At 36.9% G+C, this 26,697-nt stretch overlaps 3 protein-coding genes across 5 annotated transcripts; all 3 read left to right on the forward strand.

Annotated features, from left to right (window-relative positions):
- The first annotated feature begins 123 nt into the window (after positions 1-123).
- LOC103145001 (protein FAM117A-like) lies at positions 124-15,742 on the forward strand. 3 transcript variants are annotated; one of them, XM_016676447.1, is made up of 8 exons: positions 124-1,648; positions 5,586-5,731; positions 11,016-11,111; positions 11,262-11,375; positions 12,489-12,605; positions 13,145-13,349; positions 13,442-13,616; positions 14,569-15,742. In XM_016676447.1, exons 1-8 carry the CDS (start codon positions 1,525-1,527, stop codon positions 14,780-14,782), a joined length of 1,191 nt encoding a protein of 396 aa, XP_016531933.1. In that variant the 5' UTR covers positions 124-1,524; the 3' UTR covers positions 14,783-15,742. The 3 variants fall into 3 exon arrangements, with proteins under 3 accessions (XP_016531933.1, XP_007562275.1, XP_007562276.1); XM_007562213.2 differs by lacking the exon at positions 124-1,648 and adding an exon at positions 2,329-2,857; XM_007562214.2 differs by lacking the exons at positions 124-1,648; positions 5,586-5,731 and adding an exon at positions 8,884-9,608.
- A 757-nt stretch (positions 15,743-16,499) lies between these two features.
- LOC103145002 (solute carrier family 35 member B1-like) lies at positions 16,500-23,048 on the forward strand. The gene is made up of 9 exons (XM_007562215.2): positions 16,500-17,014; positions 17,808-17,899; positions 17,978-18,108; positions 18,203-18,233; positions 19,287-19,453; positions 19,533-19,659; positions 21,132-21,238; positions 22,353-22,506; positions 22,602-23,048. Exons 1-9 carry the CDS (start codon positions 16,890-16,892, stop codon positions 22,646-22,648), a joined length of 981 nt encoding a protein of 326 aa, XP_007562277.1. The 5' UTR covers positions 16,500-16,889; the 3' UTR covers positions 22,649-23,048.
- Positions 23,049-24,510: 1,462 nt separating this feature from the next.
- On the forward strand, positions 24,511-26,549 carry LOC103145003 (cytochrome c oxidase subunit NDUFA4-like). The gene is made up of 4 exons (XM_007562216.2): positions 24,511-24,792; positions 25,777-25,865; positions 25,946-26,006; positions 26,282-26,549. The coding sequence occupies exons 1-4, from the start codon at positions 24,751-24,753 to the stop codon at positions 26,336-26,338; spliced, it is 249 nt and encodes an 82-aa protein (XP_007562278.1). The 5' UTR covers positions 24,511-24,750; the 3' UTR covers positions 26,339-26,549.
- Positions 26,550-26,697: the final 148 nt, after the last annotated feature.

Genomic DNA, 26,697 nt, shown 5'->3' on the forward strand with positions numbered 1-26,697 from the left:
AAATAATTCCTTATTATTGGTTTTTAAAAGTGTTTCTTCCATTGGGAGATTATTACACTTATAACAAGACATTTTTCCAATTTTATCAGTGAAATAATCAATACAAAATGTTTTCACCTCAAAACCCCCTCAGCTTATTTAAATTATATGCATGACTACATGAAAAAAGATAAATCCACTTAAATTATTTGATTAAAGTCAACATTGTAATTCAATATAAATCCAAATATTCACTGAACTTGAGTTTAGTTGAATATTAGCCAAACCTTTGCCAAAGTCAAGTTATATTCACAAATTATTTTCCCCCAATTAAATATTACGTTACACTTTACATTGTGTGTTATATTTTCACTACTTTGACTCTTGTGGACTATACTGAAGTTTTACATTGTACCTAATGGCTAACGTTTGTCCGTGACGTGTGTAATAATGCGCCATTTCGGCGATATTAAGCTTACCGGAAGCAGCGTACGTAAATAACCATCCTTCATCGCAAAGAGAGAAGTACTGAGCCGAACACGATGGCTGTTGATGCTAATTAAATATTTGGAAGCGTGGCTAACACGGACTGAAAGGCTTCGTCCACGTCCTCCGACACGTTGACTATGATTCCAAAACAGTGCAGGAATTCGACGTCAACGTTCACAACTTCCACATCTGTTCGCTGATTGGCTGGATAGAAATTCTACCGGAAGCGGTCTTTAAGTCCTCGACCGGCAGTCACGGGTTCGAGTCCCGGCCCGATTACCTTTCAGACCTTTCTTTTCTTCCCCCTTTCTCACAACCCACTTTCTGGTATGGTAACTGCTAAATAAATACAGCTAGAGCTGACAAAACCTTAAAAAAAAGAAAAAGAAATTTTACCGCAGGGAATCAAAGTAAATGGGAGAAAGTCCAGACTGTTAACTAGAAGTTATGTATAGATGTATAAATGTGCAATAACTCAAGATTTTTTTGCTTAAAAGTATTACGGTATGTAAAATATAAGGACAATGTGAGGCCACTGTGAACTCCTGTAAGGTCTGGGTTTAAATGGAGGAGGGGATGGATGGCCCCATGCCCTGCAAAGCAGAACAGAAATCTTAACAAAGTGGGTGGGATTTTTTTTTTTTGTCTTTTTGGAGGTGATGGGGGGTGGAGGAGTTTTGCTCTCCTTCAAGAAGACAGATGGATGTGACGCCCAATAGGCGTTCAGAAATATTCTGCAGCGACCAACCAGATCCGCTTGATTTAGAAATAAAATGCCACACGACTTAGTCGCACAGGTTGTCACTCTGCAGAGAAGGGAACCACGAAATGTGAGGCGATCGCATCATTTATGAGATAATTCACACGGGATTAGACTGCGGATTTCACTCGGATTATACTTCTGTTTAAAGTACACAGCAGAAACTCCTGCAGCTTGTGCGTCCAGCGACTCGGAGGCACTGATTGAAAAACGGAGCAACGACGGGAACTTTGAAGTCGGTAAAAGTGTGTTTTTATAAGTGGGTGCGTGCGGGGCGGGAGGAGGGCCGGGTGGGCATGTCGGGTCGGAGTGGAGGAGCGCCCCGGGGATGCAGCAACCTCAGCCTGCAGCCCCTCCGAGCCACCGTCCCGTTCCAGCTCCAGAGAGGCTCCGCTCCCCTGTGCAGAGAGCCCAAAGCGGGTAAATACACGCAGCAGGCGGGGGTCACTTCCACGCACCGCAGAGACACTACAGCTCGTTTTCAGTTGCTTTATAAATGTGACATTTCTGCTTCGCAATTGCAAAACGGAACCTTCATATTTTTGCATGATTAGGAAATATGTTTACTTTCCATGTAACTAAAGCAATTAATGACAACAAGCAGAGTTTAGTTAGTAGTTAGACAAAAAACAAGAATCGATGTATTCGAAGAAACACCGATTATTTGTGATGTCATCAAGCACGTGTGCATAGAAGGAAGATCTTAAATAAACAATGACTTAAAAACATTAAAGCAATTAGGAAAGGTGAACCTGATGTGTTCTATATGAGACAAGTGGGGCTGAAACGGTTAACTGATTATTGAAATAATCAATTAATAATAACTTAGTAAAGACGCTGAAATTAAAATGAAAACTTCCCGTCACACACACGCAGGTATATATATCCTGAATTATTGTATCTTTTAACAAGAAGAAAATGCATATTAGAGAAAACTAATTTTCCGCAGCAAAATAGGTTTGATATATATCAGTGTTTACAAATTAGTTTTTCGTTTTAAATCCAAACGATTGATTAATCATCAGTGTAAACAATCAAATAATCACTGAAATAATTGTTAGTTGCAAGCTTTCTCTACACTGTAAAAACACAANTCTTTTTGGAGGTGATGGGGGGTGGAGGAGTTTTGCTCTCCTTCAAGAAGACAGATGGATGTGACGCCCAATAGGCGTTCAGAAATATTGTGCAGCGACCAACCAGATCCGCTTGATTTAGAAATAAAATGCCACACGACTTAGTCGCACAGGTTGTCACTCTGCAGAGAAGGGAACCACGAAATGTGAGGCGATCGCATCATTTATGAGATAATTCACACGGGATTAGACTGCGGATTTCACTCGGATTATACTTCTGTTTAAAGTACACAGCAGAAACTCCTGCAGCTTGTGCGTCCAGCGACTCGGAGGCACTGATTGAAAAACGGAGCAACGACGGGAACTTTGAAGTCAGTAAAAGTGTGTTTTCATAAGTGGGTACGTGCGGGGCGGGAGGAGGGCCGGGTGGGCATGTCGGGTCGGAGTGGAGGAGCGCCCCGGGGATGCAGCAACCTCAGCCTGCAGCCCCTCCGAGCCACCGTCCCGTTCCAGCTCCAGAGAGGCTCCGCTCCCCTGTGCAGAGAGCCCAAAGCGGGTAAATACACGCAGCAGGCGGGGGTCACTTCCACGCACCGCAGAGACACTACAGCTAGTTTTCAGTTGCTTTATAAATGTGACATTTCTGCTTCGCAATTGCAAAACGGAACCTTCATATTTTGCATGATTAGGAAATATGTTTACTTTCCATGTAACTAAAGCAATTAATGACAACAAGCAGAGTTTAGTTAGTAGTTAGACAAAAAACAAGAATCGATGTATTCGAAGAAACACCGATTATTTGTGATGTCATCAAGCACGTGTGCATAGAAGGAAGATCTTAAATAAACAATGACTTAAAAACATTAAAGCAATTAGGAAAGGTGAACCTGATGTGTTCTATATGAGACAAGTGGGGCTGAAACGGTTAACTGATTATTGAAATAATCAATTAATAATAACTTAGTAAAGACGCTGAAATTAAAATGAAAACTTCCCGTCACACACACGCAGGTATATATATCCTGAATTATTGTATCTTTTAACAAGAAGAAAATGCATATTAGAGAAAACTAATTTTCCGCAGCAAAATAGGTTTGATATATATCAGTGTTTACAAATTAGTTTTTCGTTTTAAATCCAAATGATTGATTAATCATCAGTGTAAACAATCAAATAATCACTGAAATAATTGTTAGTTGCAAGCTTTCTCTACACTGTAAAAACACAAAATCTTACCAAGAAATTTTGGTTTAGTTTAGTGCAAATGTCTTAGTGCACTTGAAATAAGACAAAATTAACTTATGAGTAACTTTACAGGAAGACATAGCAGCTTGTTTTAAGTAAATAATTCCTTAATATTGATGAAAAAGCACCAGCTCCATTGGCGAATTAAGACTTTTTTAAAATCAATATTAACAAATTATTGACTCAAACCAAGCTCCTATGTTTTGCTGAAGAGTTTCCTATAAGTTAGTTTTATCTTATTTCAAGTGCACTAAGATATTTGCATTAAAACATGGACCAGAATTACTTGGGAAAAGTTGGTATTTTTGCAGTGCTTGATTGACAGAAAGGGGAAAATGTCCCATTCTTGTCATAATCCTAACAGGAGGAGCTTCAGTTTCACTTGGCTTGTTGGCTTAAAATTAGATTTTCAACACTCTCTGAGAAAGCTATGTCAACAAAAGGAGGTTACTAACCCTGAAACATAACTTTCCTCTCATGACGTTATTTGGACACTCGAATGCCCCTTTGCACTGTGACCTGCTGGAGTTATCAACGCTAACACAGCAGCAGCAGCAGCAGCTCTTTTAAAGGCCTCTTTGTTTCCCTCAGAGTTCCTGTTACTTTAACTAGGTCCATGAAATTCACATCTGCATGTTATTTATACTTTCTGTCTCCACAGTAAAAGACAGCATAATGTGGATTTGCTTACAGGTTGGTGGGAAATAACCTGTCAGCTTGTGGTGAGAGTCTTAAAATACCAGAATAAAGTCGTAGTAAACACGTCAGTATCAGATTATTAACAGTAGCAGGAGTGTTACTGATAATAATCTGATACTAATATTAGCAGATTAAGTATTTCCTTTTTTGTAAAACTGATACCAAAGTACAACTTCATAAAAAGCTCAACGTTCCTCTGTTTATCGCAGCTGTAAAACTGCTTTTTCATGTCGGAGTTCTCGTAATATCACGACTTTATTCCCATACTATTACAACCTTAACCTTGCAATGTTATAGTTTTATTCTTGTAGTTTTATGAATTTATTCTTGTAAAATTATCGCTTTAAAAACCCCTCAAACATTTTCCACACGAAGAACAGAACGTTCAATCCGTTACAGTTTTAAGTTTTCATGCTTGATGTTTATTTATTTTGCGATAATCATCTGAACATAGTCGTGGTAAATTCAGTCTAATTTAATTTGGTGTGGGTCGCCTTATTTTTTTTAATTGAACCAAATTCTGCAGCACATCTACATGTTAAGATTGTCAAAGTCAAGCTAGCATACCTGACCTACTTCTCGCTCTCTCACAATTTAAAAAAAACTAAAACCTTTTCCTGACCTTGTTATCTAGTTGTTGCAGAGTTGATAATTAGTAGCAAATCACTCCATCCCTTTTTCTTTTATGTATCACTCATGCATTTAAGATTTAGCGCGTTATGTTGACAATTTGACAGTAAAACCAGTGGTAGCAACTTTTTGGTTTTGGGGATCTTTGTTTTACCACTGTATGCGCTGTACAATGGCTACTGGAAAAGACAAGTATTTTGCTATTCGCTTACCACCCAGAAACCATTTGCTATGTTCTTGTTGGTTGCGCAGGAGGCACCACTTTTGCTTTTCAAATATGTATGGTTGTATAATTGCGTTTCTGTTTGTAGTCATTTTCATGTGCGAATGTAAATATTGAGTTTGGGGGCGTGGCCAGCTGCAGATAATTTGGATGTAAAGTGACAAGATGCCCTAAAATAGCTAACTTTCGAAATAGAACCAAACAAACTAAAATCTCATTATTTAAGAATAATTTATAAAAAAATGTAATGAAGGTTTTGCATAGATCAAAAACTTATCCTAGCCTGTTTAAAGAAGCCTTTAAAATAAAATTAAACATGGACGCTTCTAACAAAAAATAAAAATAACAGGTATTTTTATTTTAAGTAAAACAGGCTGAATACAGATGAAAATCCTCTTTCCACAGTCATGCACCACTTCGTGTTCATCCGTCACCAACTGAAACTTCGTCACTCATTTATTGTTTATGTTTTTTTCTGTTTCCAAAGTTGATAAAACCGCCGCTCGCCCGCCGAGGCCCACAATCCGCCGAACTCTTTCTCTGGATACGATCGTCGGACCGTATCTGCAGGGCCAGTGGCCCAGAGAGGCAGAGGCCACTGGGGCCACCTGCATCAACGACAAAGCCACTCAGGTAAACTCCATTTTACCCTGAAACCCTCCAATTAGCAACCAGGTTTCAGCACAAGTGCTGAGGGATTAGGGCAAATTGAAACTTGGGGTATTTTAAGATTTAATCTGTGGAAAAGCTGGATTTTTCTCACTAATGTTCCTTTGGGTTCCCATAGTTTACAGTGTTGGCGGCCATCTTGTTTTATGGTTTCTGTTTATTTGCAGTTTCTGTTTATTTGGACTTCAGGTCAAATCCTCAATGCAATATTAGGACCAAGCTGTGATTAAAAAAATAAATCTCAAGATTAAAGTAATAATATTGAAGGAATAAAGTTGTAATATTACCAGAATAAAGTTGTAAGTTTATGAGAACTTGAGAACAAATTAGTGTAAAATTATTATCAGTGGGTGGATTTTAATCTGTTTTGAAGAAAGAATCACATGAACTGATCTTAATAACTCCAAAAGCTTTTTTCTCATTAAATCAAGCTTTTTCTCTGAATTTAAATACGTTTTTTGGTAAAATATTATGAATGTATTATCGTAATTAATCAACATTTCTCATAGACTAAAACATTATAGTCAGACTTACAGAAAGGATGATTGAAATAAAAGCCACTTTTTGAAAATATTTTCTGTAATTTAGTTTTTAGAACAGAAAGACAGTATTAGGACTATACTAAGAAAAAAATAACAAATTTAAAAAATAAAATGATGAGAATAAATAAAAATACAAGAATAATGTCATAATTTTACTAGAATAAAGTCATCAGAATATTACCAGAATAAAATCAATAATATTATGAGAATAAAGTCAAAAAAATTACTAAGATCAAGTAAAAAATTTACTAAAATAAAGTAAAAATATTACTAGAATAAAGTCATAATGTTACTAGAATAAAGTCAGTAATATAGCAAGAATAAAGTCTCAACATGCTGTATTCTCATAACATTCTGACTTTATTCCCATAATTTTATTTTTTAATTTCTTATTGTGGCCCTAATACTCTGTCGTAGATGAGAAAGCAACCAAAAACAAAGTAAATAAATCAATTAAAATCTGATCTGTGATGAAAAATGTAATGTTTTTGTCCGTCTTGCTGGTTTCCTGCCCGGAGCTGAACGTGTCTGATCAGATGAAACCTGCTGCAGAACGCCGCGGCTCCAGGCTCTGTTGCTGAAACCCAGAGATCTGCAGGTGTCTGGGCTCCAGTTTGATGCAGCGGCTGGAAAGCAGCCAACTGGAAATAGTCGGTTTTGTTCTTCCTCAAACTGCTGCTTCCCCTCCGCCGCCCCTCCACTGTATCTGGTGCACAAAGACGTAGCATCATCTTCGCCCTGGCTGCTGACACAGTTTAAGGCCCGCATGAACCCGCTTTGCCTGCATTGTGAGGGAACGACCCCTCCTGACCTCGCCCCATCCCCCCGGCTCCCCACCAGCCCTCTGCTTTACGTCAGACGGCTTTACAGCCCTGTGATTACACTAAACTAACCAGAAATATCACTAACATGCACTGATACGTGTTAAAACACTAGAAAAGAGTCGGAACTTCTGAATATTTCTGCAAATATTTGGCTAATTATGAGTGAAATCTTTGTAAAAGTGCAAAATAAACTAATTTTTTACCAATTTAGAGACACTTTATTTATGAATGATTAAAGCCCAGCAGCCTATTTAGGTCATTGTAACCTTAGACGGACAATGCAAAACTCTTTACATGTGTTTCCCATTCGTTCATTCACACACACGCACGCACGCACGCACGCACACACACACACACACACAAACACACACACGCTGAAGGCAGCGTAAACGAGTTCAGATTTCCACATGTGGAGGGAATTTCAACCGAAAAGTTTGTCATCAAAACTATAATGTTAGCTAAATATTGCATCTTGCTGCTTTGAATTCATAAAAAAAAGTTAGTTTCACCCATTTGTTATTGCAAATATCAAGTTTTTTATCTGATTTAATTTAATTTTAATTGTGTAAATATCTTAGTAGACTTGAAATAAGACAAAACTAACTTAGAACTAACTTTTCAGCAAGAAGTAGAGCCTTGTTTTAAGAAAATAATTCCTGAGTATTGATGAAAATGTTCTGGTTTCATAGGTGGATTATTTCCCTTTTATTATGGGAAAAATTTATTGTTATAAGTTAAATAATCTGCAAGTGCAACATTTACTTTTTCATCAAGATTAAGGATATATTGACTTAAAACAAGCTCATATATATTGCTGAAAAGTTCTTTATAAGTTAGTTTTGTTTTATTTCAAGTGTAATAAGATGTTTGAATGAGAAAAAGAAAAAAAAATACTTGGTAAGATTTTGTGTTTTTGCAACTCGCATTGTTTCACTGCAAAAACATAAAGTTTTTTGGTCTAATTTAGTTAAAATATCTGATTAAACTTGAAATAAGACAAAACTAACTTACATGCAACTCTCCAGCCAGAAATAGGAGCATGTTTTAAGCCAACACTTTCTTAATGTTGATGTAAAAGTCCAGCAGTTTTTCATCAAATTGATCCACAACACTGTAAAAACACAAAATCTTACTCAGTATTTTTGGTTTAGCTTCTAGCACAAATATTTTAGTTTGAAAATAAGACAAAACTAACTTAATAATGTTTTAGGAAGCTATAGAGGCTTGTTGAAAGTAAGTAATTCCTTACTATTGCTGAAAATGTAAAGATTATTTATAGAGGTGCACTGATTGCAGTTTTCTGGCTGATCGCCAATTACCAATATTTTAAAAAGCTTAAGCTGCCGATTCCGATTTTGGCCGATACCAATTTGTTTTGTCTGAAATGTTGCTCAATATAGCAAGGAAGTTGTGGAGTTGGCAACAGTGGGGTCACTATTGTTAATATGGAGACATGACTTGATGTCTGTCAGTCAAACTTTTCTCACCGGAGACTAAAAGAGGACACTTTACACATTTGCCAAGTTAGATAAGATAGTTGGATAAGATCGGCTTCATATGTAAAAACCGGCCAATCACCGATCTCCCAAAATTAAGGAAATCGGCACCGATAAATCGGTGCACCCCTAATTATTTACCTCATAACAAGACATTTTTCCCATGTTATAAGTGAAATTATCTAACAATAGAACTAGAATTATTGACATAAAACAAACTCTGATATTTTCCTAAAAGTTACTCATAAGTTAGTTTTGTCTTATTTCAGGTGTACTAATATATTTGGACTAAATTAGACTTGGTAACGTTTTGTTTTTTTGCAGTGCTCTATCAAACCTGAAGTTGGAAAGCTGGTTATTTGTTGCCCATTTTAAGGCCTTGTAGTCATAAACTCCTTTTTATTTAGATCTAAATCATTTGAGAACCTAATAAAATCATTTTGATCACAGATGTAAGTCGCTGCTCTGCTCCGTTTAGATGAAACATTAGCCATGCAGGCCACATTCTCGTCTACATTTTCAGTCTTTTTATAGGTTGGTGTCCCATGATGCCCTGCTCATGTTATGGGAAGGGTGGGATGTTGGATCTGGATGATTACATGGAGGACGGGGGGCGGTTTGGAAGCTGTAACTTTATTCCCGTGTCACTGAATGACTCACCCATGCTGTATTCTGACCTATTTAGCCTGCTGGACATGATATGCGTTTTTTCCTGCAGGCGGAAACTTTTCTGTGGCGTTTTGAAGGTGATACTTTGAGATGAGGTTGTATTTCTGAGGGAAAGGAAGTTAGCTGATGAGTATAATGGAGCCCACAGAGTGGGCCGGGTTGTTTGGGAACCGGATCGATGAGAAACCAAAGCTTTAGCGTAGCCGGTCCAACCCAGAACCCGGTCGGGATGGACGTCCAGAACCAGCAGCTCAGAGGGATCGACCAGGCTGCAGCTGGCAAACGATCAAAAGTGAATGTGAAGAAATCGGTATGGAGGGTGACTGAAAAAGAAGAAGTGAAACTTTAATGTTTGCTTGTTTTTGGGGAAAATAAGGTTAGCATGTGAGTTTAAGTGCAACGAGGCGACGAGTTTGTGTTTGGTTGTGAGGTTTGGAGTTTCTCATCTGTTTGTCTTACCAAGTATCTTTGGTCTAGTTTCTACTCAAAATGTCTCAGTGCACTTGACTTAAGTAAATAATTAGATAATATTGTCTAAAAATGACTAGTTCTAGCAGATTTTTCCCATATTAAAAGTGAAATAATCTGCCAGTGTACAAAAATGTTTGTAGTAGAAACTAGACTAAAAATACTTGGTAAAATTTTGTTTTTCTGCAGTGAAGGTGCAAAGATGCAAAACCTGACCAAGTATTTTTGGTCTAGTTTCTAGTTCAAATATATTGGACACTTAAACTAAATTATAACTAACTTTTTAGCAAGATAAAGGATTTTTTTCCAAGTAAACAATTCTTTAATATTGATGAAAAAATACTACCTTTACTTATAACAAATACATTTTCATGAGTGAAATAATCTTCCATTGGATGTAGCACTTTTTCATGGATATTAAGGAATTATATACTAAAAAAAGTATCCTATATCTTGCTAAAAGTCTGTTTTGTTTAAGTACACTTTATATAAGATATTTACACTAGAAACTGGACAAAAATGCTTGGTATGATTTTGTGTTTTTGCAGCTCACAATGTCTTTTTGTCAATTTCATTGCAAAAACACAAAATCTTACCAAGCATTTTTTTTTAGTTTCTAGTGCAAATATCTTAGTAAACTTGAATTAAGACAAAACTACTTTAAAAGTAACTTTTCAAGAAGGTTTAGATGCTTGTTTTAAGTCAGTAAGTCCTTCATATTGTTTAAAAAGTAGCAGTTCCATTGGTAGATTACTCCACTTATAAAAGACATTTTCCCTTCATATGAGTGAATTAATCTGCCAGTGGAACTAGACCTGGGTTGCTAGGTAACGGGCTGTGCTTGGCTGTGGTTGCTAGGTAACGAGGCCAGCGGAACGTAATATTTTTCTTCAATATTAAGGAATTCTTGACTTAAAACAAACTCCTGCAGCTTCCTAAAAAGTTACTTGTAAGTTGGTTTTGTCTCACTGACAACACTGGGTAAGGGGCTGTTTTTGCAGCTCATAGTGGTTTCTTGTCACTTTCCTCTGTACGGCTGTTGTGTGACAGGTGTGTGAGGCAGCTGTGGGTCTCAGCGTCTCCCAAAGGCGTAGAGCTGGTGGCCGTTTGCTGGCTCAGCAGAAAACGTAGAGTTCCTCTCAGAGGTCAAACCTGCTGACCCCTGCTTTGATCCGCGTTATCCCCCCTCAAGAGTGTGAGAGACGACACACTGGACTCTTTGTTCATCTGACTGTGTGTGTTTTTAAAGACTCCGTGTTCCTGGACAGAGGAGACCCGGGGAAGGAGGAGTGTGGGTGGGCACAAGCGCTCAGCGTCTTGGGGAAGTGCAGAGCACTTGAAGGAGGCAAGTACTTAACTAATAAAGTTTAAAACAGCCCTTTTCACGCTTTTAACCTGAAATATTAACGGCACCCGAGGGGAAAGTCGTAACCCTTCCCTTTCAGAGTCAGTCAAACTGGATCCTAAATCAGTTTGATCTCCTTTCTGCCCTCAGGTGGCCAAACTGAGGCACCATCTGCAGAAACGCTCCAGGAACGCTCCTCCGTCTGCAGGATATGAGCTCCTCCACGGCGCGCTGCCGGCAGGACAGGCGGCAGGTGTCACTCAGGTGCGTTATTATTACAAAATGTATGTCAGTTTATGTTTAAGCACAAATGTATTCAGAATGAGCTGTTTTAGAGCCTCCTGTCCCTTTAAATACAAGTAACCTGCAGCTGGCCATGCCCCCAATTAAACGTTTATCGTTTGCATGTGAAAATGACTACAAACAGATGCCCAATTATAGAACAGTAGATCTTTGAAAAGCAGAAGTGGAGCCACCTGCACAACCAACAAGAATGCAGTAAGTGGTTTCTGGATGTTAAGTCAGCAATAAACAAAATACAGCGGTAAAACCAGCTGATCAAACGTGCTGGAGCTCCGCTTGGGTTGCTACGTAACAAGCTGGACTTCAGAAGTTTTCAAACTGGTAATTTTCCACACACAAAAAACATGAACTTATTGCCAAAAAACATTGACTTTACATGAAAATTGATTTTAAAAATAATTTATAAATGTTTTATTATATTGTTAGAGATCCAGGTGTCATTATCTATCTGTAACAAACTTCTTGGTTGAATGAAAATTATCTTAGATCTTTGAGTACAAATAATTTTGGGCTTAACTGTAGGTAAATATAGCTCTGGTTAGAAATTTACAGTCAGTTAGCATGGGCATGAATGTCATCTATATTAGTTTTGGAATTTATTTGCTGCAATGCTTTATGCAAAATTCACATTTTTCCTATTTTCGTACTTCCATTTGGATCTCAACTGCTTCTAAAAACAATCCAAACGCTTAAAATAAAAACCCAGCTGTTTTATGGCAGTAAGTTAATGTTATTTTGGTGTCTGGAAATGAACCATTTCAAAAACCTTCTGATTGTTAAGTCACATTCTGTGGGCACTGTGCTGTAACCTAGCAACCCCAGCGGAGTTCCATCCGTTATCTAGCAACACAAACGGAACTCCTGCATGTTTGGTGAACTAGTTTTACCGCTGTATGTGCTGTGCAATGGCCGCTGGAAAAGACAAGTGTTTGCAGCCATTTTCACTGTGAGTGTAGATGTTGAGTTGGGGGGCATTGTGATCAGCAGCAGTTTATTTAGATTTAAAGTAAGAAGACGCCCTAAAACTGGTCAAAACAATGGTATAATTGGTCACATTTAACCGTTTTTCTGCAGACAGTTCCCATGATGCCTCTGAACAGGCTCGCACCGCGGCTGAGACGGAGCGTTGAGGGTCTCAGCTTGGAGCTGGAGGAAGTCTTTGTGTCTGAGAAACCGAACGATGAGCATGAGGTCGGCCCACCAAGTTACGCTTTGAGTTTTAAATATCTAAAATGCTGCCAGATTGGTGGCGTATTGTTTTTTACATTAAAGCAGTTACAAAGAGAAATTATAAACTGCTGCTGGGCAATTTACTCAACAGGTCGTTGCCAGGTAACCAAAGGACGAATGAGTGAGTTGCTAGGTATCCAAAGGGCGAGTGAGTTTGTGAGTTGCTAGGTAACCAAAGGGCGAGTGAGTGAGTTGATTCCACCAACACGTCTTAGCTAGCAGTGAAAACTGAGCGGCTAAAGTCTTTCCTCTGCCTAAATCTCCCAGAATGCTGTGCGGTATATTGAATATTCTGTCAGATATATTTTCTTTTGATATTTATCATGTCTATCGCGATATATATTACTGATTTATTGTCCAGGTCTTAAAGCAACAATACTATTGTAACTTCAGTTTATTGTCCAGTAAAATTTGTTACAGTGACAGCTTTACTCTTGTGCGTATTATTTATAATAATGTGAAACTGTTAGTGTTTAAGTTAATTCGGCTGAACATTCCAGATCTTGGATATCCCAGACGGCCACAGAGCTCCTGTCCCGGCTCAGAGATGCAGCAGCGGCTCTCAGAGCGAACCGTCTCCATCCCTCCCGTCTCCCTCCCTGTCTCCATGTCCGCTCGACTCCTCACTCCCGTCCGGTTCCCCATGCCACCTGAACGCATCACGATTGTCCCCCTCCCCGCCGCCGTGCCCCATGTTGGACCCAGGTTGGACTTTAGACTGTTTTCAGAGCATAACGCTGAATTATCAGTTTTCAGTTCATGTGTTTAGTGATGTGTGTGTGTGTGTGTCTGTGCAGAGCCTGCGGAGTGTGAAGGGTTGTGCTCCTCTTCATCAGCGTCACTTCCTTCGTTTGCACTGGAAGCTCCTCTTCAGCAGCCCTGCTCCTCTTCGCCCCGTCCAAACAAAACCTACTCCTTCCAGCGCGTCCCGCCAGAAGGCTGCGAGCGAGTTCGAGTTTGTGAGGAAGCAATGTGAGTTTTAGTTGCTCTAGTAACTAATATATAAATATTGAAGGACCACAAAGGTCTGTTGTAAACAGAGTTGAGTTGTAACTAGTTACTTTTACTCAGTTCAACTTCTTTGAAAGAAAAATTACTTTTAGGAGTATTTTTATGCTGTACTTTTTACTTTTACTTGAGTAATTTTATTATGAAGTATTTCTACTCTTACTTAATTAAAATTTCTTGATTTTCTATCCACTGAATGAAAAACAAACATGTTTTAACCAAAAAATTTACCAGACACAGACACACACCTGCAGTTCTTGTTGAAAGAAATTGACTTGGATAATTTTATTTTGACTGATTTTGTTTTTTTTATTAATATATTAATATATTATATTAATTCATTTTCATCTTTAAAATGCCAAAATTTACATTTAACTTTACATTCTCGTCTATATATAATTTGTGAAAAGATCAATCTCCTGCACCTGTTCTCTGAGTTATGGCCGACTGAAAAAAATGCACCGCTCCCGACCAAAAACAACCAATCAGAGCCAGGAGGAGGGTCTTAGCGCTGTCAGTCAATCTCATGTACTCGCTGCTAAATGTGATAATGGCAGAGAAACAACTTAATGTTTATCCACCATTAACGGAAGCCATTTTAGCTAGATTTATCATTCACAACATGCTATGCTAGCAGAAGCATACCAGAGAGCAAAGAAGGTGATTGACAGCTCTAAGACCCGCCTCCTGGCTCTGATTGGTTGTTTCACTTTTTTCACAGATTATCTTTCTCATCCCATACTGTCATAACATAGTGACAATTTCAACAAATATGTCAAAAATATTTTTTTTTAATCAAAGTGAGACACCGCAGCTTTAACCAAAGACGTTCATAACTTAATTTGAAGTGTTTAAAATGATTCTTGATGTATTTTAGCATTGATTCTGCATCCTCTTTTAATCTTTTTATTTCCAGATCTGCCTGTCCAGATGAGCAGCTCCTCCAGCCCTCCTGCCCAGACCCTAATAAAGTCAACTTTACCCCCCATGGAGGCTCCGCTTTCTGCCCGGTCAGCCTCCTCAAGCCCCTGCTGCCCTCCATGGACCTCCTGTTTCGCGGCCTGTCCGTGTCGCCCGTCACTGGCTGCTCGGGTCAGGCCTCCCCTACCAGGCACCTGGGCATGCAGTAGGCGGAAATCTTAACGCCGTCTCTCAGGACTACACAACAATGCACTGCCAGAACCTGGAACACTTGCTAACGTTTTGATGCAGACTGACGATTACGTGTCTCATTGCTGTGGGCATCTTTACCATTTCACCCTGTGCGACTGTAAACATTCGTTGCTGCCATATTTCAGGATAATGTGACCTAAAGTTCTGTTTGTTTGTTGGCTATTTCTACCTGAAGGATCTTTTTTTGTTTGTTTGTTATTTTTGAACTTGACAAAGATGATTTAAGCTAGGAAAACATGTTTTTATATTGTCATTTTCAGGTTTTGGTTTCGTGTTTTTAATTTCCCAGGACTTTGTTATTTTTCATGTCAAGTAAGTGGATTTACTTTCAGAAAGCCAGGCACCTACACCACATGTAAACAGCTGTTATAGGCATTAACTTGAAAACAATTATGTGGTGAATTTCTATGCTAAATGTGTTGATTAAAAATATATTTTAATACTACCCCCCTTCTTTTCTACAGATGCTAGGATAGATTATATTTATTTTCTTACTTTTTTAAGGATTTACTGCTATATTTATGTTTGCAATTTTACAAGTAGGACTGGAAGTTTTGATTTACTTGCCTAAAACTTACATAATTATAATACAGCTGATTTGTGGAGGATTTTTACGTTCTCAGTTACTCAAAAATAAGGTTTTGATGGCTTAAGCTTTATTAACAAAAACAATTGATGTGGTAGGAGAACCAAAACTTGAAACCATAACTACTGATCACCTTTTAAAACAAGGTCAATATTGCTTTTTCTTTTTCTTTTTTTTTTTAAATCTTTTTCAAAGTGTAGCAGTAAATAGTGTGGAAAACACAGGTTTTTGTCCACATCTATTAAAACTGAAATCAAATTTTATTCTAGACTGTGTAAATTGGTTTGGATTATTAAATGTAGTGTTGAATAAAATGCAACAGTACTGTGCTGCATGTATTAATTGTTTTTAGATTTTAAAAAAAATTGGTAAATATCAGTAGAGTATGTGTGTGTGGAATGTGTTAAATATTAAATGAACCACTGAGGTACCCATTGAATGATAATTATTTTTTCAAAACTAGTTTTATTTCGAACAAAGAACATTGCAGAAAAAAAATCTTGTACATACAACACAATAAGTAATATTAAACAAGATAATGAATAATATAAAATAAAACCGCAAAAAATCAACTGCATTTGTGACACTCAAAGAATCTCACAATATAAAAACAATAGATGCCTTTAAAATAAATAAATAAAATACTTATCTTCTTTAAATTCAGACAACTATCATTATTATTGTGCTGCTGTTTTCGACATAGACATAATATAAGACAGACATAATATATATAATATAATATATTATGTCTATGGTTTTCGACACGTGGATTTGCGGTTTGTATTGTGATTGGCTCATAGTGGAGCTTTAATACTTACATGGACCAATGAAATCAATCCACATCACGACACGACAAAAAGGAACGCTACCAATTCAAGAAGCCCTCCTTTTCAATCTTAGCTGTCCTCATTTGCTGCCTGTGTGGAAATCATTATCGCCGCTTACTGTTATCATTAATAATAATACTTGAAATTGTTTTCACGCTAAAGTAGCCAATTTGATCATACTTGAATAAATCTACAAGCTCTGACTGTAATAAATATTTATTTCTTGAAGACTTAAGAACTCAGGCTAAAATTATAACGCGCCGGGGTCCATTTTGGTTTTTTTTTTAATCATCTAAATATAAGCTATTACTCAATGAAAACACTAACTGCTACTGCACTGATGGTTTAATATTGTAAAAGGGAAAATATTCGGGTTAATTAATGTGTAAACAAAAAATAATGTCGTGATATTTAGCCGATCTGCTGCACTTGACAGTGTGAAAAAACTGACTGTTTGACGCTTTGGTAATTACCAGCCACTGTGCGGCAGAAATCCCAGGAAAAACTTTTATCCTTGGGATAAAACAGAAATTCAACACCGGCAGTTCCGGGGGGTTCTTCCCAGCGGGTATAGTGGAGCGGGACGCCGGCGTGAGGGGAGTGGGGAGCGGAGCGGTGTCGGTGAACCTGCCCGGGGTAGTGGAGGACAGCATGGCTGCGGGAAAGGGCGCAGGGAAGCCCGTCTCACTGTGGGACAATTTGCGGATACGCTTCATCGTTTGTTTCTTCGGAGTCTTCGTGTGTTATTTTTATTACGGAATACTGCAGGAGACAATGTAAGTAACTAACAGTTCATCTGAAGTAACTGTTTAACAAACTGTGCCTAATGTTTTAAATTGAGTAAAGATTGGGACAGTTATTAATTAGCTGATTTAAACTGAATTCAAAAAGTTTCAAACCAAGAAAAACATCTTTTTTTTTTTACTGATTGAATTTTATTTTTGCATAACTTTGCCTGCTTTTTCTTAAATAGCACACATATTTGTTGGATTGTGTGATTTGAGATGTTTCTAAAAGCTTATTTTTATGCTATTTAAACATAATGTAGCTAAATTTGTGAATTTATGTATTTTGTGCCACTAATCAACTTCCGGAATATTTATTTTTTATTAAATTCCCTGATTTTTAAACCATTTCATGCGAAATTCATGAAGGTGTTCCTTGGGTATGAAATATTTTTAACTGAATGCCTTTTTCTGGCTCTACCAGGTTATGTGTCCTGACCAAATTCAACCTTTGAGTTTGAAAATTGGTATTAATTAAATCACATTACAGGCAGAAATTATTATAAGTTCAGACAGATTTTAGACCACAGTTGTCATTTTTACTTTCTAGAAGTGCATTCAAAATGGGGGTTTAAGTATTTAAGTATTTATCCAAGGATTAATCAGATCTTATCTGGGTTCACATAATAATCAATGTTTGTAATAAATGTTTGTATTAGCAATTAGATATTGCTAAAATCACTATTTTTTTTAATTGCCATGATTACAACCTCAAACCTGCAGCTGGTAAAATGTGTTTTTAATGAAAAATGGAGAAGTAATCTGCGGCCTGTATGACTTGCAGCACTCGAGGTAATTATGGCGGGGAGAAGTTTACTTTTGCACGGACGCTGGTCTTTATCCAGTGCATCATCAACAGTGTTTTTGCAAAGATCTGTAAGTACCTGCACGAACTGCAACTTTTCACACTAAAACGCAAGAAATCAGTAATTTTTCTCTCTCTCTCTCAAACAGTGATCCAGTGTTTTGAAAGCTCCAAAGTGGATCACACCAAGAGCTGGCTCTATGGCCTGTGTTCCCTCTCCTATCTGGGAGCAATGGTTTCCAGTAACTCCGCCCTCCTATATGTCAACTATCCCACACAGGTGAATCTCCATTAAAATTGACTGGAATCAGGAACCGATTTTAGTATGAAACATGTTTTTATTGTATCTTAAAGTGGGATTTTTATTGTTTTAGGTGTTGGGGAAATCCTGCAAACCCATACCAGGTATTTTGAAATGCATTAAATTCATAATAAATAACAGATCATTTTGTGCTTCTCAACTTGCTGCTTTAAGTTTAGCACCTAGTTGCATTTAGGGAAGTAATTTCTGTATGCAGTGACACGTTCTTGAACGCTTGTGGTCGGAAAATAAATAAAAAAAAACTGTGGTTGCAAACACTTCAGTACTTATGAAGTGAGTTGCTGTGTACATGTTGTTGGTCACTGCAAAGGAAGTGCAACATCTGGCATTTAATGATTATGTAAAACTCAAGTTTTAAAATACTTTGAGGTTTATTTAGGAGCATGTAAACATCTAAATGTTTTAAAACTTAAATAAACCTAATTAGGATTGGTAGCACATTTTTAAGATGTTTAAATATTTAATAAATCCACACATGATGGACTTCCATCCTAAAATTAAGGCCTTAAAATGTCAAATTTGTTTGAAAAAATTGTATATTGACCTTAAATACAGTCATCTTACATTTTGTCGTGGCAGGACGATTAAATGTAGATTTTTTTTCTTGTGAGACGTTCCTGTACAGATGGATGGAAGAGGTTTAGGGCCGCTGGAAAAAAAAGGAAAAAGAATTGACTTTTTGATTTTTACCTCAGTAATTTGACTTTCTTTGAAGAATTTTGACTTTTTTAAAATACAGAATTTTTAATGTGTTTTAAAGCAGAAATTTGAGGTTTTTTTCCTGCATATTTTTTTCCTTTTTTGACTTAAAAATTTTACTTGTATTTTTTCTCATAAATTTGAATCTTTCTTCATAAATCTGACTTTAATCTCAGAACTCTGAAAAATTCCCAATCATCTTATTTTTATTTTTCCAGTCGCCATAATCTTGTTCCTTATAAACGTAATTTCAGTCCAGTGTTGTATAATTATTCCAACGTGGAGAAAGATCGTTTTAAATAAATTTTTAAAAAGCATTTGTGTATTTCTAGCAGAACTGACTTTGTAGCTTCACCTTTTGACACATTGGTCCGTTTGTTTTGCTCTCAGGAATGACACGTTTTTGGTGAAAATGAAATCCTTTGTGTTTGTTGCAGTTATGATCCTTGGCGTAACGATACTGAGGAAGAAATATCCTCTGGCGAAGTATCTGTGTGTGCTGCTGATCGTCGGTGGCGTCGCTTTGTTTCTCTACAAACCCAACAAAGCCGCCGCTGCCGCCGTGGCAGACGACCACATCTTCGGCTTCGGGGAGATCCTGCTGGTGCGTAAACGCAGCGATCCCGTCGTCTGAGTTTGATTTCTCCTGTCTGTTCTGCTCATCACGCCTGCTTCGGTCCCAGCTGGTGTCCCTGACGTTGGATGGACTCACCGGCGTCGCCCAGGATCACATGAGGGCCCGCTTCCAGACCGGCGCCAACCACATGATGCTGAACATCAACATGTGGTCCACGCTCGTTCTGGGCCTGGGTGAGTCGGTGGCGCTCTCTGCCAAACGAGACAAATATTCAGCCTGGAGCTTTTCACAGATTTATTATCCGTCCTGCTGTCGGGGAGAAACGCATGAATGAGCAGAATCACCTGGTTCTGGTCCAAACAGCGGCTCATTTAACGTGACGCCGTCTGTCACTGTGTAACATTTCGCCATCAATATTCGTTCCTTTGTTTCTTTGTTGCTGCTCAAAATGGACATTTATATAAACAAAAAGCACAAACTGGCTTCATTTCATGCATAAAATGTAAAAAATGTTGTGTTGCACTTCAAAAACACAAAAACCTACCTAATATTTTTTCTCAGTTTTTAGTGCAAGTATCTTAGTACACTTAAAATAAGACAAAACTAACTCAGAAGTGAGTTTTCAGCAATATGTAATTCTTTAACGTTAACAAAGAGATTATTTCACTTATAAAACAACATTTTTCCATGTTATAAGTGAAATAATTTGCCACAATATTAAAGAAACGTATGAAAATATGTGAAATATGAAAAATGTGTTGCATCTATTCTTAAAAACTGTTCAGTCTATATACTCGCTTATTAAAAATCTTGAAGATGATTCAGTTTAACTAGAACGACAACAAACTGATTACCAAAGAGCTACTGTGTCCAAAGCGCGGTCCGAGGGCCATGTGAGGCTGTCTGAAGGATTTTCTGTGACCCAAATGGATTAGATCTGGCCTGCAAGTGTTGGTGTTTGGTGCAGATGAAGACATTTTCAACTTTTTTACAGATAAAATAAAATAGATTTCCATTTATTAATAAGGTTTTTCCATTCATCTTAGTTTTGGAGCAACTTGAACCACAAACTTTGGAAAAACACGTCGTTTTTCTCATAGGAAAACAATCAACCCCAAAGATTTAGGAGCTGTAAGACCTTTCTGTATTTACAGTAACATACACATCTGTTTTCTAAACTGTTTAATTTGTTATTGAGCATCTAAAGGTAAAAAATAATGCAGCAAAAAATTTGTTTTAAAAAAATGTACAAGTGCTTTCAACTTAAAGTTTGGACACCACTGAGCTACTGGATCATATGAAGGATTGTGGTTGTAGATTAAGAATGAGGGCATGAAATGAGTAGGAAACACTATTTATTATAAAATATGCTTCTATTTATTCTGGTTCAGCTGTAAAAATGCAACATTTCATCCACTTGTCCAAACTGATCTCACTTCTCCTTGTTGTTGTGGAGTGAAGCCACCAGGGGGCGCTGTTCACTCAGTTTAACCTGAGAACGTTTTGGATGAAAATGTGAAAAATTCCTAAAATTGATCAAAAATAAATATTCTCTTTGATTAACAACATTGATTTGTTTTTTCTGTGTCACACTATTTCACTTTTATTTGTTTGTATTATTTTGAATACATGCAACTCAACCTGTGAAATCTGATCCTCTGTATTAATATTTTGTTTGTAAGCTGATGTCTGTCTCTTCCCTCAGCCGTTTTGTGGACCGGAGAGGTTTGGCGCTTCCTGAGTTTTGCAGAGGAATATCCCAGCATTTTCTACAACATCCTTCTGTTTGGACTGACGAGTGCTTTGGGCCAGGTGAGTCTGTCGCTTTAACACTGAGCCTCAGCATGGGAACCTTGGAGGAAAGATGGAGGGAAAAGATGGTTTAAAAAATGTAAAATCGTAAATTTTATTCAGTATTTTTTAATCTGTTTCTCAGCCATTAACAGTAAATATGTTAAATTAACTTAGTAGGCATAGGAGGGGAGAGTAAAAGTATTACTGAAGTGTAAGTGGCTCAACTTCACCATGTTTTTACTCAAGTAAAAGTAAAAAGTCCAAGGAAGTATTCAAGAGAAAAAAAGTATTTGGTAAAAAGTAACCAAAGTACTGAGTAACTGATCAAATCAGCAATCATTTAATATTTAAAAATTACATCATATATGGACCAAAATATGAAGTTAAGTGGAAATTTTTGTATTTTAACAACCAAAATGACAATAATTCATATAAGTAACAAAACAAATCAGGCAAAAGAGACATTTTCCAAATCAGTTTCTATCAATAAAAAAACTTATTAAACTTTAATTAAAACTGCAGGTTTGGTGATTTTTTTTTGGTTAAAAAAATGTTTGTTTTTCATTCATTGGGTAGAAAATCCAGACATTTTACTGAAGTAAAAGTAGAGATAGTTAATAATAAAATTACCTAAGTAAAAGCAAAAAGTACAAAGTAGCAAAAATACTCCTAAAAGTACATAAAACAAAAAGTTACTAAAGTAAATGTAAATAATTACTACCCAACTCCGGGAATTCAGGAAAAAAATATTTTCTATTTTCATCTTTCAGTCAAATTTATCAAGTTGCTTTGCTCCTCAAACTAAAAATGGAAAAGTTGTTCTCAAGACAGAAGGAAGCATCCAGTTAATATTTTACATTTAATGTAAAAATATTACATTCTCCTATCAAACTAGAGGATTGTGGTGGAACATTTTTTATCTGGTCATATTTTCAACAAGCCCTGGTAAAAATGTTCTACTACAGAACATTTTTAATCAGAAGGCATGAGGTTCGCCTTCTGATTGCAATAATTACTGAGTAGTTCATAAAAGAGAGGAAAAAATTAAATGTTTCTTCCTGTGGGTTTGTAAAGAGGTTCCCCTGCCACTGGGGGGCGATGGCATGAACAGTAATAATGTCGTTTTCTGCAGACTTTTATCTTCATGACGGTTGTTTACTTCGGGCCGCTGACCTGCTCCATCGTCACCACAACCAGGAAGTTCTTCACCATCCTCGGTTCCGTCATTTTGTTTGGGAACGTCATGACCGACATGCAGTGGATCGGCACCATCCTGGTCTTCCTGGGTAAAAGTCCAACTTAATTAAATGCTGTAGTTGTTTTATTTGTTGAAACAAAATATCACCATTACAGGTTTTAATCTTTGCTTTTCTTGCTTTAGGTCTCGGATTGGATGCTAAATTTGGAAAATCCCCCAAGAAGCACTAAGAAGCAGAAGAGCAGCGAAGAAAATGGGATGGACTGTAACCAGAAGATTATTTGTACAGAACTCATTACGTGTGCCTGTGATTTAATACAGGATCGCAGTTTACAGCTCTTAATACGCTGAAGACGCATATCTCACCATGTATGAAGCCAGACTGAATTACGAGCTACAATTTTAAAGTTAAGACCAAAACCAACGCTGAACTAAACGAGGCCTCTAGCATTAAATCTGTTTTGTTTTTACAGATTGAGGCTTGAATATGTGTCCAATTCTTTGAAAAAAAAATATATAAACGGTCGTCTGCAGCTTGATGTTGTCCTATATTACTACTCAAGTGATTTTATTTTATACAACATGAAATAACTTGCCATAAAAAGGGAATTAAATTTCATTGATCCCGTCTTTATTTCTATCTGTGAAATTTCTTTGACGTAAACATTAATTTTATTTTTTACTCTCATAAGCTGAGCTGTATTTAATATTCAGTTGAAAAGCGAATTATCGCTGTAAAAACCAAACAAACAATCAACTCATTTGTTTTAATGGAGTGTTAATGAATGCCCTGAAATGTGCAGGTTTTCTTCAGCCTACTTAAACACTGCAAAAACACAAAATCTTACCGGGATTTTTGGTCTTGTTTTTGTGAAAGAAAACAAAAAAACAAGACAAAACTAACTGAGAAGTAACTTTTCAGAAAGATACAAGAGGTTAATTTAAGTAAATTAATTAATATTGATGAAAAAAAAAGTACCAGTTATAAGTGAAATGTTATTTTTTCCCCATATTATAAATTAAAATGTATTGTTCCAGTGGCAGATTATTTCACTTATAATTAGTACTTTTTCCATCAGCGTTAAGGAATGATTTAATTAAAACAATGTGCTACTGAAAACTTAGTTTTATCTTATTTTAAGTGTAAAATACTTGTCAATTTCAAAAATACTTTTTAAAATGTTCTAACTCATTAATTAAAATTCTTCAGCGTTATTGCAGATTGTGATGATGGGAAAGACCTCCTGTAGCAGTCTGTATTACAGCAAATATGACGAAGCCTCTGATTGAAGACACTGTTTTTCTAAGACATATTACTAAAAATACATAAACTAATTTTTCCCTGGAATCACGTCAGTTGGGCCGATGAAACCAAAGTGTGTGAATGTAATAAACAGAAACCCAAACACAACATACCAGCACAAATAACTCATGCTAACCTTTGGTGGGAGTGGAGGTGTGATGGTTTGACCTGGATACTGAAGCACAGCCACAAATCTGCTTTTTTATGTAATCTGGGTTTACTCAAATGATGAAAAAGTGGAAAATGATCAAAAATCTACAAGGACAGTGGAAGTTTTTTCAGTTTAATCCAATTCATTAGACCCAGAGTTGTCAACATTCATAGGTTGAGAACAAATGATAATTATGTGGAGTTTTATGTCAATTATTATGAAATTTGTTATGAACAAGATACAGAAAGTGGATTAAATTAACCAAAGCTGGTTAATTAAAGTATAAGGTCAGATAAAGGTTATTTCTATTCTGTTCTGTATCATATACAGTCATATTCATTAAATTAAAATACATGTTATGATTATGCTTGTTTGCCTTTTGAAAATAAACTTTCTGTATTAAAGATGCTTTTTATTAGTCTGATGTAATGTTTTAACGTTAAATGTCGCGTTTTTAGTTGATGTTGATGTAATTAACAGAAAAAAGCCTTCAAAACATCAGTTTGTTACTGCAATGTTTTGCTCACTGAATAGCATTGTGGGGGTCTTGTGTCTCTTCGTTTTGGGTTAAAATCGGCCGGTTGGCCACAATTTTTGCCTGTTTAAAAATCTGCTTAAACGCTCTGGATAGTGTTAATTTAATAATATGAAATAATTTAGGATTCACTCTATGAAAGTAGGATGAAAATTAGAAGCGATTCGCGGAGAATTTATTCGTATTTTTAAGGTCAAGATTTGTCAGGAAATTTGCGAAGCATCTTTCTGATTCCTCATCGACCTTCTTCCGCCTGACGGGCGATTAAAGTGAGGACAGTTGTAGCATTTCTTCACATAAGCGGTTGTTTTTTCGAGAAAAAGCGGACTTTTCAGACGTCAAAATGCTTCTTACAATCCGCAAGCAACTCAGAAGCCATCCTGCTGTAAGTACCAAGAGCTTATCTGTAGTATTGAATCATTTTTGGGGGATTTGTGATAAAACGGGATCTTTTCCGAATTTTTGTGGCTAACTTAGCTTAGCAGGCTTGATGTCGGGCGACACTGGTTTTGTATCTCGTAATGTATGCAGTTCGGAATGTAAATGTTTAAAACAAACTGGTAAGAAATTAAGCTTTTAGACTTTAAGATACAAAGAAGATAAACGACACAAAGAAAGGGTAGTTAATGGTTAACCAAAACGAAAACTAGATGTGACGATGTACTTTCCTGACGGCTACTTTTGTTAGCTTGAATTCTTCCCCATTTAGTCATCCTGTCAAAGAGGCCATGTTGTATTATTATTGTTGGTTTAATCTCTGTTTAAAATATTGAAGGTGCTTGAAAATATTCCAATTGGCTAGGGCATTTTTTCAGTATTTTCTTATGTCATTTTTTTGTTTTGTTTAATTAAAGCCAGTTAATTCTGAAGTTTAAATAAAATTGAGTCTTTGTTGGCAAAGTTGACTTTGAAATTTTTGTAAATTACCAAAGTTACAGTTTGACAGAGACACCTAATAGAAATAACTTAAGTACCTGAGTTTGCCAGAATCGAGTCCCATTCATGACCCATTGATTTTAATTTATTGTATGTTTTGTCTGTTTTTTGTCTTATTAGAATCTAAATTTCTTTTGTCATTGTAAAAGAAAGCACAAAAAATATTTAAATAAATGTAGTTGAAATAAGCAGGATGTTAGTTCTTCTAAACTGTATTTGTTTAATTTATCCAGAAGAAACGTTGTGTTTGGTAGGGAACTGTGATTGAGAATATTTTTGGTTTATGCAGATCATTGTTACCAATAGACAAAGTTTAATCTCCGAGTTTCTGGCCTGTGTTGTCAAAACACTGACAACCTTCCTGTTTGTGCAGGCTACTGTTATGGCATCTAAGGAAAGCTCTGGTTTAACTTTCAGTCTGTTTTTCTTACAGCTGATTCCCCTTTTCTTCTTCATTGGTGGCGGGGCGGCCATGTCCTTGATGTACCTGGCTCGTCTGGGCCTGAGAAACCCCGACGTTTCGTAAGCACCGCTGATGAAAAATGCATGTCTGTGACCTACTGTGGCCTTTTCTGTAAACCTATTCCTGTTCTGTCCCTCAGCTGGGATCGCAAGAACAACCCAGAGCCTTGGAACAAACTGAGTCCAAACTACCAGTACAAGGTGTGTGTGTGTCATGTAAATAAAAATACACTCCTCCAGTGGTTTTTCCACCACATGATACAGCTGACACTTTGGAAAAACAGTGTTAGTGGTTTTATCAGGGCTTAGTGTGTTGATCTGTGGATAAGTCTTTCAGATGGATTAATGAAAGCACATAATCTAGTTAACGCTGACCAAATCTGATGAACTTAACCTCAAGCTTGATCTAAAAATGAAGAAATATTTCAAATTAACACAAGTAATGCGCTGGAGCTAAAATGTGTCTCTCTTCCCAGTTCTTCACAGTGAACATGGACTACAGCAAACTGAAGAAGGATCGCCCAGACTTCTAAAGTTCCCGTCTGCTGGAGTAAAAAGCACAACCATCGGCGAAGCCGCACAGTTTGGTCTCATCTTGACCTTCCTGCATCCAGGAATCTGAACAATGCAGAAGCTAAATCCGCACAGCTCACGTTTCAGTTTCTTCATTGCATTCCTGGCTGCTTCTTGTTGATTTCTCATTTTCAATAAAGTAAAGGAGCATTTCCTCCTTCATACAGAGCACTTCATCTTGTTTTTTGTTTGTTTTGTTTTGTGCACATTGTTTCACGCGTTTGCATTGCTGCATCACTTCTACACCACCCTACATGGTTTGTTTACATTTGCTTTTACTATATTCGCTCTGCTTTCACTACAATTCACCTTTGACCCT

The sequence above is a fragment of the Poecilia formosa genome, unplaced genomic scaffold (genome assembly GCF_000485575.1).
Source record: "Poecilia formosa unplaced genomic scaffold, Poecilia_formosa-5.1.2 Scaffold134, whole genome shotgun sequence".
Classification (NCBI taxonomy): Eukaryota; Metazoa; Chordata; class Actinopteri; order Cyprinodontiformes; family Poeciliidae; genus Poecilia; species Poecilia formosa.

Bases quoted from the DNA above. Each gene is read 5' to 3' on its own strand.
- LOC103145001 (XM_016676447.1), top strand. From the start codon at position 1,525: ATGTCGGGTCGGAGTGGAGGAGCGCCCCGGGGATGCAGCAACCTCAGC. The intron at 13,350-13,441 runs GTTGGACTTTAG...GTGTCTGTGCAG, and splicing joins GTGCCCCATGTTGGACCCAG to AGCCTGCGGAGTGTGAAGGG. The intron at 13,617-14,568 runs GTGAGTTTTAGT...TTTTATTTCCAG, and splicing joins CGAGTTTGTGAGGAAGCAAT to ATCTGCCTGTCCAGATGAGC.
- LOC103145002 (XM_007562215.2), top strand. From the start codon at position 16,890: ATGGCTGCGGGAAAGGGCGCAGGGAAGCCCGTCTCACTGTGGGACAAT. The intron at 19,454-19,532 runs GTGCGTAAACGC...CTTCGGTCCCAG, and splicing joins GCTTCGGGGAGATCCTGCTG to CTGGTGTCCCTGACGTTGGA. The intron at 21,239-22,352 runs GTGAGTCTGTCG...CGTTTTCTGCAG, and splicing joins TGACGAGTGCTTTGGGCCAG to ACTTTTATCTTCATGACGGT.
- LOC103145003 (XM_007562216.2), top strand. From the start codon at position 24,751: ATGCTTCTTACAATCCGCAAGCAACTCAGAAGCCATCCTGCT. The intron at 24,793-25,776 runs GTAAGTACCAAG...TTTTTCTTACAG, and splicing joins AACTCAGAAGCCATCCTGCT to CTGATTCCCCTTTTCTTCTT. The intron at 25,866-25,945 runs GTAAGCACCGCT...TCTGTCCCTCAG, and splicing joins CTGAGAAACCCCGACGTTTC to CTGGGATCGCAAGAACAACC.